The sequence below is a fragment of the Semicossyphus pulcher genome, unplaced genomic scaffold (assembly GCF_022749685.1).
Source record: "Semicossyphus pulcher isolate SPU_LCO1_2020_fin unplaced genomic scaffold, fSemPul1.0.p SCAF_13, whole genome shotgun sequence".
NCBI lineage: Eukaryota > Metazoa > Chordata > Actinopteri > Labriformes > Labridae > Semicossyphus > Semicossyphus pulcher.
Window position 1 is genome coordinate 5,083,066 of NW_027211637.1, and position 21,585 is coordinate 5,104,650.

Consider the following 21,585-nt stretch of genomic DNA (forward strand, 5'->3'; position numbering starts at 1 on the left):
AATGCAGGGTTAGTACCTAAATAAGGTTTTTGACAACAACAACATTATTATCATTATTTAAAAAACAACAAGCTGTAAGACTGCTACAATGTGCTTACTGCGTTTTTATTAGTAATTGTTATTTTGTTATATATGAAGTGCAAAAGCAGTGAATGACCAGAAAACAAAACACCAACCTAGCCTTTCATGTTCAGTGCACCTTTACATTTCTGCAGGTCTTAATGCAACCTTCATTACAACAAGACTGTCAGGGGAAAAAGGGGACAAATAACCTTTGACTTAATTTAAAGTTGTCTTTTTTTTTTCTTCCATTGTACGCTGCTGTTATGTTTTTGTCTTTTGTGTTTTTGTTTATGTTTTATAATATTGTCGCTTATGTTGACTTTATTTAACTTTACTAAAAGGCTTGTGCACCATGTTCTGTTAGTTTTTTTGAATACCCTCTTAGAGTTCACAGCTCAGAATTGTCTTCTGAACCATCAGGCTGTGAGTACTGTGTGTTGAAACCCTGACAGACTAGCCTGTGGTGCTGGGAGGCTGATTGCTCTCCCCAGGGCAGAGTTAGTCCAGGTCAATTCTGTCTATCGTTGAAGCACCACCTATCTGTTCTCCCTGTCATTCAAAGCTAAACTCGTCTTCCTTCAACTGTCAATCAATAAATGAATCCAGGCCAATCAGGGTTATTTGCATGTTAACTTTGTGCTATGGATCCCCTAGGCCTTAGATGAGGCAAACGGTGAATCATTAGTAGAAGGTGATCGAACGTTAGCTACTGGACTGTGTTTTCTGAGTGCAAATATGCCTTTAGCAAGAGATGACTTAAAACTTGTTAACTGCTGCAGAGAGGTTCCAGGTGATAGGCGGATTTCATTTATTTACTGTTCGCTTTGCCAACTCCAACAGCTTGTCTCTTATTGTTGGCCATTATATATTTATGTAGCAGCAATTCTGGTTTAAAGAAAGTGGTAATTTAATGTTAAAGTTAAATTCTCTCCTGCTCACATAATGTGCGATGCTGTCAGTCTACGCAGTAAGCTTTGTGAAACTCTCCAGAAGTCTTGCTCAGCTCTGATTGCAGCTCATGGTTGTTTGACATTTGTAACAGCAAAGTGCAACAAATTGTTGTTGCTTGTGCATATTATGACTGAAATTTTCTTCATTCTGTGTTTGATTACTTCTGTTGTGTCATTCTGCTTGTATCAAAGAGATATGATGGAAATGTTCTGTGTTTTCTTGTTTGTTTCCTTGTTTTCATAATTAGTATTCAAGTCTTAAGCAAAGCATGTAAATGGAGTATTGATTGGACACCTTTCTAAAGGCTCTTTTACTTAGCCTTGCCCTCCATCCTGTACCCACGATGTAATCCCGCCCCCACCCCATCACAAATCTCAGCTGAGCGGTCGCTGTTTAGTTTTAAACTCTTTGGAGACAACATTGAACAGCCTGCGATCAATAGCCTCCCCGGCAGGGCGTGGAGGTGGCGACATCAATTACCGCTTGGATCAAGTTGATAAAGCAGCGTCCTTTTGGAAATGGCAGTTAGGCTTCTTGTCATTGTGTACGGGAAATAGGGTTTTCCACATTAAAACAAGGGAGACTTGGACTAAACGTACCTGATGTGCAAACAGACCAAACAGTCTTAACTACTTTTGATACCTGTCAACCCATAAGTCATTCAGTAAAACTGTGAAAAGCAATTACAGTTTATCTGCTCTTCTGACATTCCGTTAAATTAATGATTTTTTCGGAAATGTATCGTTCGGATTTTGCTGTGGCGGACACAAAAATCCCGGACTTGACCCTTGATTTCCTCCTGCAAATACACGTATGCAAATTAAGCAGTCTATGTGAGCTATTCAACTCCTAATTGGATTAATACTTGGATAAATGTTTGGGTTTGGCTTATTTTGGGGTGACTTTTTAACATAATGATGCTAGTGAGGCCCTGAAAGATCTACATTCAACAATGGCTTTCATGTTATTTTTAAGTTATCTTCTCCCCCTGAAAAAAAACCTTGTTGTTAAGACTCTTTAAGTGTTGTAGTTATACAGAGTATTAAGGTAAACATCTGTAAGGTGAATTCCTTAAACATCTTGTTTACAGTAAGCAAACCGAAGAGAACACAAGAGCAGATTCAGATTCACAAAGAAATTGGATTTATTTTACCTTTTGATAGGATGCCTATCTTTTAAACCTTCTTTCTAAAGGAACACTCTTGTTTGTTTCGCTTCCTTTTAGAGATGCTTATGTTGGTAATGTTAATGGATGTCTGCATGTTCTGAAAGATATGACATTTGAAGATTTTAGCCTTTAGTCATCTTATCCTTTAAGTCTTGTGAGTAAGGATGCTGCAGGTCGTAGGGGATCGCAGAAAAGGAGCTGACAGCAAACACGACCCCTTTTAAAAAGCAGAAATGGGATTGATTCCTGTAGTCTTGTTGCTTAGCAACTGCAAAGCCTCGTTGAGAGAGAATATTGACCTCTTGTTGATAAAGTCCAATTACATTTTTTCTCTACTCTGTATAGCTACAGATTTTACAATGTCATATTCTCCTCTTCCTGTGTGTACAGTGTATTGTTTTCATTATCAGAGAGAAATAGTATGCTCTGATCAGAAGGCCTGTCTGTAAATGAGAGAGCACATCTTATATAGCATGAATCGGTTTAACAAGGACACTCAATGGGACGAACCAGTTTTTGTTGCTAATTCAGTCAATTAACATGCTTTAGACCCCCCTCTTGGTAAAAGGCCCCAGAGCTGCCTAGAACAAATTTCTATCACCACGAGAAATGTAATTTAGCTACAGCCAAAACTGTTAACGCCTGTTCCAGTGCGCCCTAAAATGAAAATTGATTTCTAAATTGTATTAACATTTTCTCCTCCTCTTGTTCTGCGCCCTCTCTGCAAGCGTATCCAAGCTTAGCTGGGTGCGTGCTGTAATTGCAAATTATCAAGTGCTAATCGATTTGTTCTTTCTGAAGGCTGTGTGCGTGTGAAGGAGCTTTGCAGTTTTTATGAGTTTACTATTTAAGTGAGGGGCAAATCAGAAGCTCAAAACAGCCAGCTGCTTTATGAAGAGCTATAATAAAGGAGGCTTCATACTGCATGTGTTTGTCTAAAGGAGAGAGGAATAATAAATGTGTGTGAAGGTCTAATTTTATTAAGCATTTATTAAAACTGAATTATTACATACAGTCTGAGGTATTGTCTCTGTGATATAAACCTGAAAGCTCATTTTTCTTCTCACTTTACTTTCCTTAGAACACGTCTCCTCCATCATCGCCTCCATGCTGAGAAATCTCAAGTCCCAACAAAGAAGCCGACTGCTCACTAAGTTCACAGAGAACGACTGTGAGAAGGTTAGTTTCTTGTAATTTTCATGCCGTCTGTCATACAGTTTATGTTCATGCACCAATCAGCAACCTTTGAATGTGTGTTTATTCTTTGCTTATGTTGCAAGGACACTGTCACTCAAATCTGATCACCCACACAGTCTTTATGAAGCAAATTTTGCCGATCTTAATCTCTTTATAGATTATACCTTTAGTGAACTTGTTCTACAACAATATCTTTGATTAAAAATTCAGATGTGAAACCAGATTTTCAGGGACTTTGAGTAAAATTCAGATCAGAAGTTTTCGTCGTTCTATATCAAACAAATAGTTATGTATTGCATGTTTTTAGGACTGCAATGATAAGTCAACGAAAACTATTTTGATAATCAGGTAACCACATTCTAGCACAACTACCAAATATTTGCTAGTTCCAGTTTCCTCAATATGAAGGTTTGTTGCTTATTGTCAGTCAGTTTGACATTTGTGACACTAAAAGTTTCTGACTAGCGCTGAGCAATTAAAATCGAAATCGCAATGTGGCCTACTGCAATTTTCAAATCGCAGGAGGCGCCTATTTATTAAAGGTGAAATGTGTGTCAAAATACCATTTACATTTAAATACTGTGCTGCAGAGATGTTCCGGCCTACACATCATACACAGAAATAAGCATCAATTATCTTTGTTAGGCACATATCCCGGCAAAAATCCCACCATAATCCTTTTAATGTTTTTCAATGAAAATGAGAATATTGATGTTAAAATTATTATTCCCTTTCATATTGCAAATCATATCAAAATAGCAGTTTAGTTTAGTTTCTTTAACATAATAATGCATTAATAAATACAGCAAGAGTCTCTTTCATAGTCATAGTTCTTCATTTTACTTCCATTAAACTTTAAGGATATTTTTTAGCTATTGTTAATTTTAAATAAAGTCTTGTTAAACTTTATTTCTTCCTGATGTGTGTTTTAAATATTAAAAGGTGTGTAGACATACACATTTAAGAGTTCATAAACTGTTTGATGAAATTGATGCATTGAATATAAATATTGCATAAATGCCAAAGAAGTACTTAATGTTGCAAGAAAGCCTTCAATTTCATACCATGTTGTCACCTTTTATCGTCCTTTTATAACTTTTTATGGTCTTTCATTGCTTTCATTCTTTATTGATCTCTTAATTTCCATTGCTCTTTGCCTCTGTTTCTGTTTTGTCACTTTTATTCTTTTTACTTGCATTTATTCTTGCTGACCTTTGGTGTTTGACTTGAGTTATTGCCTTTTGTTGAAATTTCCTGAATGCTCTCTGTTTGGCCTTATTGTTGAAAGTTCTTTCATCTGTTTCGTATTCTGTAATCTTCCTGAGCTCCTGCCTTTGTCTGTCAAAGCACTTTGTAAACATTGTGTTTTTAAAGGTGCTATATAGATAAAGTTATTATTATTGTTATTATTATTATTATTAGCGATTGCTGCCCTTTGTACAGACCTCATTGTCTATATTCACATACTTTTGAAGGCTAGTAACCATTAAAGACATTGTGTATGAAACGTTAGGAGGGACTCAGAAGACATTTGGTGGGAACGAATCACCCGATAAAATGTGTGATTATCACAAACTGACCCTATATGAGTATTTAACATTCTAATCTTAGTTTTACCAGAGGGAAAAAGCAGCTATAATACATTCAGGTTCACGCTCGGCTCACTAAGTCAGTCGTCAGTGATTGCACTACTCTGTGCCTCTGTGTCGTAAGTTCTGCTTCATGTAACAGAAATAAGTGATTAAAATATTAAACCTGACATGTCAGCTGCAGTTCCTTTCCACTATTCCCGCAATATCCTTACAAATGAAGATTGCATCATATGATATTCTACGTGTTGTTCAAGACACATTAAGACATGACATTTGACGTAGACACCGCCTGTCCTGTAAATCAAGTGTCCACTCCCTCGGTTGTTCTCTTAATTTTACAGGGATGTCTTTGATTGTTTTGATGTTAGTACAACAAATTAGGGACCTAAAAAAACAAGGTATTTACATGTCTTTGATTTCCACTTCATAAACCCTCCCTGTAACAATCTATCAACGAAAGATTAATGTGAAGAAAATGAAGAGTAGTAGTATTTCTTTTACATATTCGCTCTCCAAGTCTCATCTTGTCGTGTCTCTTCTTTTTGCCCTCTCCTTTCTCGTCGCCTCTCCTCTCTTATTTTCTTGCTGCTTCCTCTCTGTCTGCCTCTATCTCATTCTCTGCTCAGGTTGATAGGCTGATGGAGTTGCATTTTAAGTACCTGGAGGCTGTTCAACAGGCTGACAAGAGGATCGAAGGAGAAAAACATGTAAGCGTCTCTCCTTTTCCTTCCATCCCTCCTCCCTGCCATACACTCAGCCTCTCAGGCTGTCCCTTTGTCTTCTCTCTGTGCTGTCTTGTTCACAATGCCTTTACATCAGGCACCTTGTTGGATGGATCTATTTATATGAAACAAGTCTAGAACATCACTTCTTCTAATAAGAATTGGTCAGAGTATGTTTTGGGTATTTTATCATGAGTGTATGAACTCATCTGGAGTCAAGTTTGATTCAGAGGTAACCGAAAAAATCCTTGACAATAAATCGATCTGAAATTGAAACCACCACAAGCAGCAGAGCAGACCAGTAAATTCTTTAATGATAGCATTTACAATAATGTTTACCCAATGACTGTCACTCCACAACATTATCAATTATTCCTTCTAGAAATCATCCAAAATTAAGTTTATATTCCAGTGAAGTGAATTAAATTCTAACAGCTTTAATCTTGATAATAATTTAATAATGTCTAGTTGTAGCTCGGTCTAGTCCCTCTTTTGTTGTTGCTGTGCAATGACACACATCATTAAACATTATACTTTTAGACCAATCTTTTTTATTAATGGCTTTCAGTAATTATGTATACAAGCACCAATAAATATACTGAAGAGGGCAGAGGGTCTCCTTTACTGTTAATTTGTCAGAGAGGGCTACAGCTTCAGACTATTGACTTGGTGCAATTAAGCTGTTCAGCATTTAAAAGTGTTCACAAAGCTTTTTGCCCCCCATTGAAAAAATTCAGTTTGGTCCCTTTGGTCTCTTTTTTTTAAATGGCTTGTAGTAGCTCAGTGAAATGCAGCCAGTTACAGCTAATAAGTTTCTGTTTACAAGATAATATAATTAAAAGAGTTTTTTAAAGTTTTATTAATACTTTCCAATGACTGTAAATAAAGTTGGACGACGCTTCTCCATCTGCTCTCATTGTATGAAATTGATTGCCAAAATAGCCCCCTTGATAGGCGCTGCCATCATCCGATGGTTATGTCACTTGGAGCCAGAGTTGCGCAGTAGAGATCGGCCGGTGGAGCCGCCTCAGTCACTTCCACTAACCAAACACAAACTTAACTTACCGAAAGAAACGGCAAGGATCCCGCGCGCCGGCGTGTTTAACGGCAGATCAGCTTCTTCCTGTTGGTCTGAAGCAGACGTTCACAGATGTGGTAACTTCAATGACCGTAGTGATCGTGATAGATTGGCTGCAGGAGCCGGATTTATCAACAGAGCTGTCAATCAACCTTTTTATAGCATCAAATAACTCATTAAAAGTAAACTTGTCAGAAAAATGAGCACTTTGGCATAAATGGGCATGATAAGAACTAACTATAGTGACAGAAACCATGTTTGAGAAAAATGTTTTGATTTTATAGTTTGACTCATGTCCCATCTGTTAAGATGGAGGATGCAGGCTTTATTACCTATACAGCAGCCAGTCAGCAGGGGGCGATAGAGAGGGTTTGGCTTTACTTTTAGGGAGCTGTCCTGTCGTCCATGTTTTTATACAGTCTATGGTACTTTCCCACTGATGTGTTTGTAACATATTCAATCTGATCTGATCTTTTTTGTTAAGCTGAAAACATCCATTTTATCTCCATATTTTAAACTTATTGTATTTTGCTACCTTCTGCTTGTTTAATTTAAACTTTTCTTTTATACAGTTGTTTAACTGCATGCTTGTATTGCGTGGTTTTTGTATTCTGTGCGCGTTTTAATTTCTGGAAAGCACTTTGTGCTCCTGTCTTGAAAGGTGCTGTAAAAATAAAGTATTATTATTATTTAACTGATATTTTCTCACATACACCTTGGAAGATAAATGCATGCTGGATGCACACTCGCATTGCGCATATCAGAGGAATTTTCAACAGGCTTTGATAAACTTTGATTTGATTAGTGGTGGAATTGAAGAAGAGATTGATGTAGTCAACAGTTGTTTCTGGTAAAATAGGAACATACTTTAACATAGTGTGAGGAGTTTTATCTGGTGTTGAAACAAACTTAAAATAATACTGATGCCTCTATCTGACCTACAAAAGCGAAGCCATCAGCTAAAGGATTCACTTTATAGTTAGTTATTTTCATCACTGTCACCGCCCGGACCAAGGACCCAGTTGGAGTCCAACAAAGCGATAAACAGCATGCAGACCAGAAGTGCCTTTGTTTACATTTTTTACATGTGATACATTTGGCATTTATCAGACAGCAGGAGGACTGATTTCTTAAAGTGACTTTTGCATGAACAAGATAGAACCAGCAAAGAGATTAGATGTACCACATTGTCCACAAGGGCTGCCAACACCCACACAAGATTAAAGTTTCTTACAGTGCAGCTTTAATTAAAAGGTCTATTGCTGTAGGGGTCACCATTTTATGTAGTCAAAAAGTCATTTCCAAACCTTTGCGTGCCCATGAGTCATTTAGACCCCAAAATATGTAAAATAAAAAGGTCCCAGTTTTAAATAACTGGATTCAGCTTATCCAGGGAGTACTTTTTCTGTGAACTTTTTCAAAAAGCTCAAATCAGTCTGCTGAAAAACAAATACAACAGGAACAAAAAACATATAAGAACTGTCTACAGATGGAAGAAACTAACCCCATCCTAAACTCATGGTTTTCTTCATTGCCAACTAGATAAACAAAATTGAAATATCATTATAGATATTCCGATATCAAACACAATCCCTGTTATAAAGTGCTGGGATATGAGATCAAAATGCTGCCTCTTTTCAGTAGATAAGATGTGCAGTTCCACACAGTGTCACATCCAAAGCCATGAGGGAAGAGACTTAAAAAAAGCCATCACAATCCAGCTGATAACAATATGACAGTTTACAGAGGAATGGAAGGTTTGATAGCTGTGTGTGAGGGGCCTATTGAGCTGTCTGCGTGTCTGTGTGTGTGTTTGACAGTGTGTTGAGCTGTGGGCTAGACAGACCGATGGAGGGATACGGATAGAAGATAAGTGGTCAGGCGGGGGATAATGGCTTCAACTGAGAGAGAAAGAGAGAAAGAGCATCCTGTCCTCAGAAAGACGGGAAGACAAAAAGAGGGGCAGATAGATATACTTAAAATTTCAGAGCAGGAAGTACAGTTAAAAGACATGGATGGTCAAGCAGGGGAAATGCACAGAAAAGAAGAGAAAATTTGATTGAAAGAGGGAATTATCGAGGGGGAGGGAGGTGTGGGTGGAGACAGATAAGTGTGAGATTCCTATCTAAAGATGAGTGAAGATTAATTTCTCAGACAGACATCGTGATGGGATTGCCATGAAAAGGCCAGACAGTTTGACATTTTCCCTCCCTCCCTCTCTTTTTCTCCTCTTCTCTCTCCCTGTCTTCTTCCTCTGTGGCTCTCTCGCCTCTTCCTCCAGGATGGCAAAAGTGTGACTTTGTGATACTGGGGTGATAAGAATCCTTGTCTCTGTGTGCCACTATCTTTCAAAACCACAAGGTTAGCCCTTCCACAGTACAGAGCCATGCTGCGAGTCAGGCCCACATGAGGCAGGAAGTGATAAAATACCTATTTATTGTAATAATTTTCATTCCAAAATTCTGTTTAGTTTTATTAACCTTTAACCACATAGTGTTCTTTCAGAGTACACCAGCACTAAGTCAGACTTTCTCAGACAGCTAGTACTATGAAAGTTACATAAAATAATACCTTTAGTGATTCATCATCTGCTTAAAGTTTTTGAATTTTAACCAGATTGTGATCCAGTCTTGCATATTATAAAGACTGGACTATTACCCCTGGGCATCATCTGTTCTCTCTGTGTGACCTTGTACATTATCTTTTATTTATTAGCAAATGTTAGCATGCTACATGCTCAACATAAATTACTAAAGTGAGCTGAAGTTTAAGTTATAATCATGAAGATCTCAGTTTTGTTCTCTTTGGCGGCACCTATGGCGATAAACGGTAATTGCGGGAGCACACTTCCCAGATATCCAGACAGTGCTGCATGTGTAACGTCCACGGTTGGCTCCGGTTGTAACTCCTTGTTTTCCTGGCTGACGGTCGCTTTCCTTTTCAGACTGTTTGCTTCATCTGAGCGTCGAGTTTGTTTCTTATTCTTTGGATTTTCACTTCTTTTTGAAGTTGTATCTGTAGTCATCCATCTTTTCTTTGTTTGCTCAGCCATAGTAGATTACTGTTTACTCGCAACACGTGCAGAGAGCGGAAAAGCAGCCGCTTAGCTCCGCCTACCCTCTCTGGCAGACCAACCACTGCTGGCTGATGGAAAATGCGTCACTAACTGGCACCACTTGTGATTTTTTCTGCTAATGTCGCCCCTGACACCCAGTCTGTAATACTGCAAATGCAAAGGCTTTCATCAGTGGGCCATCGACTCAATAACCATTGTGTTTCTTCATTCAGCGATAGATAGACTTAACAGACATTTATTTAGATGAAAATCTTGTAGATTATTACTTTAAAGACTTTAAATAGATTTTCTAATAAAGCAAGTTTTTCTTAATTTTCTGAAGTTTCACTGCGTATATGAAGTACAATAGAAATACATTGACCTGATTTTTAGGTCGTTTCAGGGAAGTTTTTCATGTCACTGCTGTTTATTTGTTGGCTTGGTAGTTTTTGCAGTGAAGGGATTTGTGTTTTTTAATTTGCAGGGCCTGAAATTATACTTCTGCAACATTATTACCAATTGGTTTTCTATGTCCTGTGTAGGCTAATGGATTGTGCAAAAGGCTGCAGTTTCATTCCTTTTAGTACAGTTCTTGTACTGAAACACAAACAGATGATAGTGTAAGTCGGTATAAATCGAAGCTTCCACCAAATGTCACATTATGTTAAATAAGGTGATAAAGACGGCAACCCAGTTCTGTCCTGCGACTCAGGCGGAATCGGCTGCCGTCAGCAGCGACGTTTTATCTCTCTCTGCCGTGCCTTTTGCTTTCCCTAGTTAAGCCTGTTTTTAAGGAGCGGTAAGCAAAATGTTTTTCCTCTGCAACATATTACCCGCAGATTTCTCAGGAGGATAGCAAAGAAAAAGCTGCTGCTGCTTTTTTCTGCGTCTCTCCAGCCCCGTCCCTTTTTAATAAGCTGCTTATTTTCATCCCACCTTGGTATCTCTGTTCTCTCCTCTCTTTCTATCCTTGTGATTCTGATTCTCTCGTTCTTTCCTTAAAGCTGCTTTTCTCGTCATTCTTGACTCCCTTCTTTCCTCCTCTCCCGTTTCTTTCATCCCTCTTTTCTTCCTTCTCTCTCCTCTTTTCTTTTGCTTCTTCCCTGCTTATTTTTAAGCTTGTGATGGACTTAATAACAACTGTTCTTCTGTTGCGTTTTCTTTCATTCTCCTTCCATCCCTCATTCCTCCTCCTTCCTTCTCCTTTCCTCCATCACTCATGTTCACCTTCACCATATCCTTCCTTCCCTCTTCTTTCTCCTATTTCCACCTCTTCCTTGCTAATGCAACTATTTTCATCCCTCTCTCTTCCCTCCAAACCTTCCCTCTGCTCTCAGCTTGTTGGTAACACCTCTTGGAGATTGATGAAGCTCAGCAAAACATGGCTGAGGCCGACCTCAATACTGTAAAATGCCTGAGTGCACTTTCCTAGCACCTAAGCACCCAGTTGCTCGCTGTGTTTTTTGTGTGTACGTGTGTGAGAATGTGTGTGTTTCCTCTACTGGGCTGTAGCAGGAGTGCACAGCAGAAATAGGCTGGTTTAGCATTGCTGACAGTAGACTTTTTCAAAGAAAGTCTGTTAAGTTTAGCAGGTTTTGCACCTGGAAGTGATAGATTTTATTTTCTTAAATGTCGTCCAAAAATAAATCTCTCTTTCTGTCGCTCTCTCTCTATCTCTCCCGAGTCGCACACCATTTGTAAGTCAACAATCGTTGAATATCTTTTTTATCTTCCATTCATTATTGGTCTATTGTCTCTCAATTTCAGCATCCATCATTTCTACAAAGATCTTAATTCATGTATTCATTCATTTGTTGTGTAGGAGCACATTGCAGCACTGAAACATATGGTGCCAACACTTGCTGCTCCTGCAGAGCTACCAAAGCATTCATGTTCAGATTGGTTTCTTTCATCTTAAGAGGTTTTGACTCTTAATCCCTGGGAGATCGTTGTTTGCATAATCCTGTTTAAATTGATCTAAAATAAAAACCATACTAGCTGGAGCATGACTTACAAAACCAGATTTTAGAGATATAAACGTCCTTATTCCGATGCCAAAAATACCAATGTAGTCACTGTATGTTTATTGCAGATGCATTTATCAAAACACCTCTGCACTCCGCACATAAAATGAGCAATGTGAAAATGTGCATGTGCACATAACATCTGAATTTTTAAGAAATATTTATTTTATCTCTATACAATCAGAATTGTTTTTGTGTGTTTATTTAGCAGAATTTGATGAAAGACGAGAAGGCTGGGCGATACGGCCAAAGTCCTATATAACAATCGATTACGATAAATATCAGCATATAGCATGTTTTCTGGTCATTTAACATATAATGAATCCATATGAAATAACCACATGTTAAAGCCTATTTTTGGATAATCCTGTATGAATTGAATACTTGACAAATACAAAGTACTGAGTCTCCGTCCTTTTCTGCACATTGTGTGTCAGCCCTCTCCATGCTAATAAACAGCGCCTCCCTCCATGGTTCGCTCCAGGTTCACTCACACGTGCAAGGATTAGAACGTAAAGCGTTGTCAAAATGACGTAAAAATTGCCGTAAAGCTGTTCAGCTGCTGGTTTTGTGACAACATGACAGAGACGATATAGAAAAACGCAAAAGATACACATTTTCATATCGTTTTTAAGATATATATCATCATATTGCCCAGCCCTAAAAGACGATAACAGATTATTGTATTTTATTTATGACAAAAATTTTCTTCAATAACCATTTTTGTATACAGCTTAAAGCTGTTTAGATTCCAGGGTTATGAAGCATTTGAAAATACTTCAAGAAATGACATCACATTAGCAAAAAGGCCAATGTTGGCACCAGCAGACCATTTCTGTCAGAATTCTAAGTTAAAGGGTTCCAGTTAATTTAACAAGGTTTTATTACTTGTTTGCAACATTTCAAAGTTAACATAGTTAAAAAACAAGACCGGAGATCAAAATTTGCATTAATTTCTGTCTCTTGTTTTTAGAAAGAAGGATAGTGCATCTTTCTTTTACATTAAACACACCTTACAGTTTACACAAGATGCAGAGGCCATCTGATTTACCGTACAAATAACTAAAATAAATATCACCAGAGAAATAGAACGCACTTGAGACTTACAAAAGGACAAAAATGCAAAGTGTTTTTTTAATGCATCCCTTTATAAACAGCCCGGCGCCAAAGTGAGATTTATGCTTCAACAAAAGTGTTTCTTAACCGTATTTTTCATTTTTAGAGGACATACGGTTTTAAAGATGAAGACAAAGTGGTTGGTTTGGCAAACTGTCTCCCTCTCAGCGAATTAGAGAGTCCCTCACAGAGCCCAGTCAAAGTATTTATTTGACCTCTGTAAAGATACACTTCTGTTACAGTGCAGAGCAGTGATCACAGTCTCTTTGGTGAATCATGGCAGACCTAGTCTCGCCTCTTAGTTTGTATGCCTGCAACACCTTTTGTATTTTGACACGTTTTATTTGGCCATATGTTGGCAGTTTCAAGGGAGCTGTTGAAAATCACAAATAGGAAGCAGCTTTTGGACTCAACACAGACAAACTTTTCCAGCCTGTTAACATTTGGAGCGATTTCAGCACGGACTGAATGACGTCCTGATCTTTGTAGCCAATACCTCCTCCCTCCTGGTAACACACTAGGTTTTGCTTTGCCCCACTTTGTGAACAAACTCTTTGAGATATTCGCCCAAAGCACAGGGCTGTTCTTTTTCAGGGACATTATCATAACTTGAAATCAGCATGTTGTCTCACACATTTTCCCAAAGTTTAATTCTTTCTCTCAAAGTTTACCTCATTATAGACCTCTGTATCTTATTTTTTTAAACAAGGATATCTAACCTCACTATTTCTGGTGTTTGCTTAAGACTCATTAAGAGCATTATGTCCTACACACACAGACACACACACACACACACACACTCACAGTCACAGTGGGTTTTTGCAATGTGCTGACAAACCCTAATTCTGCATTGAAGCATCCCAGTGGAAAATAATACTCAGGAATAACAACCAGCCACACACACACACACAAATACAGGTTCCCACTCAAAGACACACATATTTCTTGTGCGCATGTTACACACGAGCACAAACACACATACTTGGGTTCCAATATGCACAAAAACACTTGAACCGCACACGGCGTTCCATAAATCATACACACCTCAGTGCACAAACACACAATGCTTCTAGGTTACAGTAAAGGGACTGAGACTGAAAATCACTGCTTATTACTTTGTCTGTACTGTAGCCAGACTCCCAGGTTCCCCTGAGGTTGCAGTAATTGACTTGTCCAATCCATCCTTTCAACACGTTATTCTTTCTCCGCTTCTTCTGTCCAGTGTTTGCCAGAGGGACCTAAGTGTCACACAAAAGATATTGGCCGCAATGTCAAAACTCACGAGTGGACAAAACTCTGCCGCTGTAATGAATACTGCCACGCTGCCGGCATCGACTCGGTTTTTAATATCCCAAATGTCCACTTCCGCTGCTCACAATAATGAATATTTAATGCACTTGTCATGGTCGAAAACCTTTCGCTCCCCATGCAGATTCAAAGGTCTGGCTTGACTCATCATGCGTCTTGAACATCTTTCCTCTGTTCCATTACTGTGAGGCTCCCTGGAGGCTGCAGCAATTGACTTCTGTAGACCTCATTTGAAAATGTTTGTCTTTCTTTTTCTTTTTGATGAGTCCACCTGTTGCTATAGAGTAGCTATGTGAGGGGAAATATTGTTGGTGTCAAGGATCTACAGAAGGCTCTATTGTTAGCCAATAGAAAAACCGCCTTGTCCCACCATACTGTGCTGTGATTGGCTTGTATCCCTGAGCATGGATCGGCTAGGAAAGCCAAATTCCCTCCCAAGAGATCCGTTAGTGTCCAATGTGAAACCTACTGTGGACGATTACTTAATATTTGAACCTTTAAAAATCCAAGAACATGGTTATGGTTAAAAAAAACCTCCTGGCATTGCAAACTTTGAGTCGAGTACTAGCCAATCACAGCAAAGTAAGGTAGGATTAGGTCGCACTTTTTTGGGGAAGTAAAATAATGCTTACAGAAGTAAATATCCACCATGAGGAAGCATTGGTTCTTGCCAATCATTAACAGTTTTCACCACCCTGTACTTTCTTCTCTTCCTCCTCTAAAGTCTACATTTTTACACATTAAAACCGTTTTACATACATTATAATATTGTAGTTCAGTTATATTAGCCTACTATAGTAGGATTTACTGAGACTTTTTATAGTACACGTGTAAGACATCAGGAACATGAGTTTTTCTCTGAAAAGTTAGCCAGGGGAATCCAGGTAGAAGCTTATCACTAATTAAATCCTGTGTCATCTACTGGTGTATGGAGCGTGGAGGACGGATTCAATCAAACCTTTTTGCCTTTTACGTTTGCAGTTCCCTAGTCTGTGAGAAAGACTTGCCTGCTTAATGGAGAGTTTATTGTTCTCTTCGATACGTCTGCTCACTCTCCTGTCCAGACAGATTATAGGCTGGTCAATAACTATAGCAGCAGTATTAAACTTAAAACAGTATTTCATATTATCTACAAATAGTTAGTGCTGTCTACTAAACCATGTCATAGGAAATGTTAGCACATCATATGAACTTGAAGACATAAATTGGATGTTGGAACTAGCCTGGCCGCTTGTTATAGGGGTAGAGTCCCATCTTTAAACCCGATAGGCTGGTAGCTGTGATGGAAACATTTGGATAATAGCTTTTAAGGTTCATGTGGCCTCGATTGCTGCGTCATGTCGATTTGCCCTGTACAACATCAGGAAGATCAGACCCTACCTATCAGAGCATGCAACACTGCTGGTGCAGGCTCTCATAATGTCACGCATTGACGACTGTAACTCCCTACTCGCAGGCCTTCCTGCATGCACTTCAAACCTCTGCAGACGATCCAGAACGCAGCAGTGCGACTGGTCTTCAATCAACCCAAAACAGCACACTCTCCGCTGTTCATATCCCTCCACTGGTTCCCAGTCGCCGCTCACATCAAATTCAAAACCCTGTCGCTCGCTTACAAAACGGCAACAAAAACGGCTCCTGCCTACCTGAACGCCCTCATCCAGGTCTACACTCCCTCCCGCCCACTACGCTCTGCCAATGAAAGGATGAAAGGCGCCTGGTACTCCCATCACAACAGGGCCCTAAGTCGCTAACTAGACTCTTCTCCTCTGTCGCCCCCTGGTTGTGGAATGAGTTACCAAACTCCACTCGGTCCACAGAGTCCTTTTGCACCTTTAAGAAAAAGCTCCCAGAAAAGCCCAGCTCTTTCATGAACACCTCTGCACTGATGCATTGATGCTGTTGAGGATGTTGATTGTTGCTTGTATTGTATTAACTCTCACATGTACGTCACAAAGCGTCTGCTAAATGAAATTGTAACCTTGTAACATAAATGGTATTTGAGTTGTCTGAGGCCTCTCAGACAATGCCTCCAGCTGTGCTTTGCAGTGGTGGCCATGCGCTGTAATGATGTTGACAGGAAATAGACTTGCTTCCTGTGTAAAACAATGAGAGAAAATGCAAACACATGGTTTTTGTTGCACATTCGTTTTTCACTCTTCCTCGGGGGTGACATGCATTTACTGTGTCCTATCTATGCACTGTTTAGAACTGCGTACTGCTGAAGTTTAGTTGTGAGATTTGTGTAACTTTGCCTCAAGCCACTGCATTGGCTCAGAATAATGAGCAGAGTTGTCCTGGAAACTGAGATAATCTTTTTTTCCTACAGGAACGAGAGGAAACACAGTTTACATTCAAATAGCTTTGTTTCAAGTTTTCTGCATCTTTAATGAGTGCTACTTGACAGCAACAAGGCCAAGCTTTGGGAATATTTTACAATGGGATAACACTCCGCTTTGTAATGTAACAGAATTCTGGGACAGTGTTTTACCCAGAGGACACAAAAGAGACAAATGTCCTAATGGCTTTATTAAAGATTCTTGTTTTAATTATCTGCATTGTTTTGCATCTTTAACGAGCTATAGTTGACACTGTACAGTCGAGCTTTGTTCTAAAGCTGTACATGCTTGTCTTATCCTCTCTTAGGATGAAATCATTGAAGCAGTATGTTGCCCAGCTTTCAGAACGCAAGGATGTCACAGAAATGGATATGTTGTTTCGTGTCCCAGCTCTGCAACCTGCCGCTGAAATGCTTTTCCCAGAATAGTCCTGTAATGTAGTCCTCAGGAGTTGCCCTTTGATTGAGGCGTGTTAATGAGTTGAACTTCACAGCTATAATTGGGTTTTACAGTGTCATTGATCTTTAAGGACAAGGCCTTTTGAAAGTTTTAATTTTCCCTCAGATTAAATCATTGGGATGTAAATGTCATGTGTGGTACCCTTTAGCTCGGCGCTGAAAGCTATTTGTTTTCATTAGCAACGCCTTGAAAAGTTGCCCTTTTTCCTGATTTACTGTGTCACATTGCTTTTTTTTCATGTTGGACCATCCTCTCTCCAGAGGAATCCAATAAAAAATGAATTTACGTGGGTGCATCAGTCAAATATAGACTTGTAGTATGATTTTACAAGGCAGATTTGCAATATAGGGGTTAGATGTGTTGATGCATGTTGAACTAAACTGGTCAAAATCTACTGGGAAATTTTAATTGTTTTTATTCATTGTTTATGTTCTATAAAATGCTTGAAATAATTGTATGAATGGATTTTTTAAAGAGATAGCTAAGACATTAAAGTTGTAATCTCGAAGATCTCAGTTTCGTTCTCTTTGGCGGCACCTATGGCGATAGACGGTAATTGCAGAAGCACACTTCCCAGATATCCAGACAGTGTTGCATGTGTGACGTCCACGGTTGGCTCCGGTTATAACTCTTGATTTTCCTGGCTGACGGTCGCTTTCTTTTTCAGACTGTTTGCCTTCATCTTAATTTGTTTCTTTTTCTTTGGATGTTCACTTATTGTTGAAGTTGTATCTGTAGTCATCCATCTTTTCTTTGTTTGTTCAGCCATAGTAGATTACTGTTTACTCGCAACACTTGCAGAGAGCGGAAAAGCAGCCGCTTAGCTCCGCCTACCCTCTCTGGCGGACCAACTACTGCTGGCTGATGGAAAACGCGTCACTAACTGGGCGCCGCTTGTGATTTTTTTCCACGAAAGTGGCCATGGACACCCAGTCTGTAATACTGCAAATACAAAGGCTTTCATCAGTAGGTGATAGGCTCAATCACCATTGTGTTACCTCATTCGGCGATAGATAGACGTTTATTTAAATGAAAGTCTGTGAGATTATTACTATAACTATTGTAGAGGAGAATGAAGTGATTGTTTTAACTACTGAAGGCTAGCATTGACCCTTTAACTGATTATAATTGAAGGTCAAAAGGGCTTAAAAATAGCATTTAATCCAGTGTGAGTCTGCCATGTCTGCAATTTGAAAACAAAGCTCCACCTCATATTACCCATGCAACAATAAAGTGATTTTAGATGTCCCTTTTCATTTTGCAAGGTCATTTTTTCTGCGTACTTTTTTTTTTTTCAGGGATTATTGAGGCTGCGTTTGCAAACTATGAAGGCATTGATAATATTTTGGGTGCAAATTCAGAAGGCTCATCTCACAACACAACATGGAGACAGACTGGAAGAAAGGGCAAGCTCAAATAAATCAGAAGAGTTAAACATTTATGTGAGATTGGCCTAACTTAATTCCTTCTCTTCATGCGTAGAGGTTAAACTGTGTGACAGCAAAACACTTAACACACGTCTGTATTTCCGTACCACTCCACTGGCTTACACTCCAGACTCCCCTCTCCCCCTCAGGTCTGCTTCTTAATCTCTAATGATGATTAATGTGGGCTCTGTGCATATTGGCAGCACTGTGTTATTGGCATACTGACAGGGTTGTTAAGATGGATAACTATGCAAGAGCATTTCTGTATGTGCGAGTGTGTGAGCCCTAACATCGTAGCCCCCTTTTTTGCAGCTTAGCCGTGAAATCAATTGATTTGTGTGTCTGGTCAATAGAGAAAATGGATTTGTGGAGAAGGCTGAAAAACAACACCTAAATAAAACTTAGTCTCTGATTTTCTCTGTTTGTTGAATCTCTTTTAAGTTTGCAAAGAGAAGAAACACACCAGCAAACAGTAGATTGTGATTTATTCACTGTGTGGTGCATAAGACTCTTTCTAAGAGTGCTTTATCTTTCCGTTTGTGTGCGTGCAGGAGATGGTCCGTCGGGGGGAGATCCTGGATGACAGCATGGAAGATGAGTTCTACCTTCGCCGCCTGGATGCCGGACTGTTTGTCCTTCAGTTGATCTGCTACATTATGGTGGAGATCAGCAACTCTGGGATATCACAGGTACACACACAAACTGACTGACTCTGGCTTGCCAAGTGAGCTTTCCCTTGGATTATTGTTTTTAAGCATCTGATCAGAAAGGCTGTAAAAGGAGACAGGAGTCATATATCTGTTAGTAATGATGCTGGGATTGTTGATGGTGTGCTTCCTAAGAAAGCATGTTTTGCTTTTGGCTGTTTTGGGATGTGTTATTCTACAACTGATCTTTTACCTCTGTAACCTGCACAGAGATAAGTAAACAAAAACAGTAGCTGTTATCTCCTTACATTAAACTAGCATACAATCCCGAAGTAAAGGTTAATTAGCCTAGCTTGATAACAGCCAGGTGTCATAAACTTTTAGTTTGGGCTATTTTCACACCTGCAGAATCATTGTCTGCTCCTTTACACTGTGCTATGCTTGTCCCATATTGCAGAGAGGAGGGGGGCTATTTTGCATTAGCTGTCTCTCTTTGAAGGATATAGTTTTGGTGATGGTAAATTACATCACTGTCAAACTATAATCAATGCGAAAGTCAATAAGCAGTCATGTAATTTCACAACTATGTGCAGAACCCAGTGATTCAAATTAGGACAAGAACTTACCAAACGCACAAATCATATATATGCCTTAGCAGTGGCTTATGTCCACCCAACCTGCCTGCCTGTGAAGTTGGTGGTATTGTAGTGATATGACACACTGTTTTTTGGTGTCCGTCCCCCTGCAGAACAATAATGTAGGGGGCGCTGTCAGTACTTTTTTTTTTTTTTATTTGTTACTGCAATTTTGCTAGAATAAGTCTTAAAACACCAAGGATACACAGTTTATACTTAAACACATTTTTAATTCAGGACAACTTTAAAACTTCCCTTTGTTCCTGATCCTCTTTTTCTCTGCATTTAGCTGCAGCAGAGGGTCCACCAAATTCTCAACCTAAGAGGAGGCTCGGTCAAAGTAGTGCGCCACATCATGAGAGGTAAGTACAGAATAAATCCACCACTCACAAATGTCAAACGTTAAACAATTGATTAAAGAATGAAAGGCACTGCAAACAAAAAACTAGGGGAAAGAAATTACCAGTACATACGCTATAATGGGTTCACAATAAATATAATTCTTTCACATAATTAATTCAGTATGGTGATTAAGCCAGGTCAAACTCTCCACATGTGTCCCTCTTTTAAACACAAAAGCTCTTTGCACTCACTGATTTAAAATTGTTATTGTAGAACTTTTTGCAGCTGTTTTACTATAAGAGATGCTGTATATCACTGCTGGGGGCTTTTAATGCAAACATATGGCAGGATTGTGAACAGATTGACTTAATTACTTAATAAAACATGATAAAATATACTTATATAATTAGTTGAAATACAAATAAAGTGTGTTTCATTTAGCAGCTTGTCTCAAATAAAGTCATTTTTTCAGTTATGGTCGCAGTTTAAAAGAATGGAACTCTGAAATGTTGCTTCACATGCAGATATAAACAAACCCAAGTGGCCATGTGTGAGTAACACTGATTCCCTTTCAGATCAACAGGTTGCCCTGGCCACGGCACAAATGTACAAATCATTTATATCTGAGGGAAATAGCATAAAATAAGAAAAGATTTCTGTACATAAATAAACATTATATCTACACCTACTCCTCTACCTAGAACAATACAGATTACTTTCAATGAAGCGTTTTATTTATTCACACATGTTTTAAAATCCTTTCTCTGAGTCTGTCCCTGGCAAGGAAGCAACCTTTGGGGGGAAATGTTGGTATAATCACTGCTCTTTGGCTGTGGTTGCTGTTTGATAGCAAGCCCATACTGTTGGGCCGCCAAGTGCTTGTGTTGGATAAAATACAATACTATGAATACTGTCATTTTCCTTAATCTATTGAACAAAGGAAAAAGGCCCGGGCAAACGTTTAAACTGTGGTGTTCAAATGCAGCTGTCAGTTGCTTTTATTTTTTTAGGCTCAGTCTTTATTTATTTTTTATTTTATTATACAGGCCACGGTTTTTATGCGTGTTTCTGTTTGAAAGTGTACATTGTACATTGACACAGCAGTGCTGGTCGCACAGTCCTCTTCTTATGTCTGTAAGGAGACATGCTGGAGCATAAAGGACATCATATGAGAGTCCTGAAGGCCGTAATTTATAGAATGCAGGCAGAAAACTAACTTCTAATTTCTGGTAGCAATAAATGAACACAGTGGGAAATCCTGCATTTGTGATATACGTGTAGAACTGCATCAACTCCTGTATATTGGTTTTTATTCTCATAACTTGTGTACAGATGGTAAAACAACATGCAGAAATGCATCCTGCTGTGCAAATATGCATTGTAAAATAATCACATTGTAATCGTGAGGGACTGTCTGTCATTCTCTTTTCCTCCGTCCCAAAGATTTCCCCTCCTGCCGTGT

General features: G+C 39.0%; 1 protein-coding gene across 1 annotated transcript in view; it reads left to right on the plus strand.

Annotated features, from left to right (window-relative positions):
* ctnnbl1 (catenin, beta like 1) overlaps window positions 1-21,585 on the plus strand; it is a 54,443-nt gene that overhangs the window by 25,498 nt on the left and 7,360 nt on the right. The window contains exons 12-15 of the mRNA XM_069660436.1: window positions 3,264-3,361; window positions 5,598-5,678; window positions 19,051-19,188; window positions 20,071-20,143. Coding sequence (XP_069516537.1) covers window positions 3,264-3,361; window positions 5,598-5,678; window positions 19,051-19,188; window positions 20,071-20,143 — 390 coding nt within the window. The remainder of the gene's footprint in view (window positions 1-3,263; window positions 3,362-5,597; window positions 5,679-19,050; window positions 19,189-20,070; window positions 20,144-21,585) is intronic.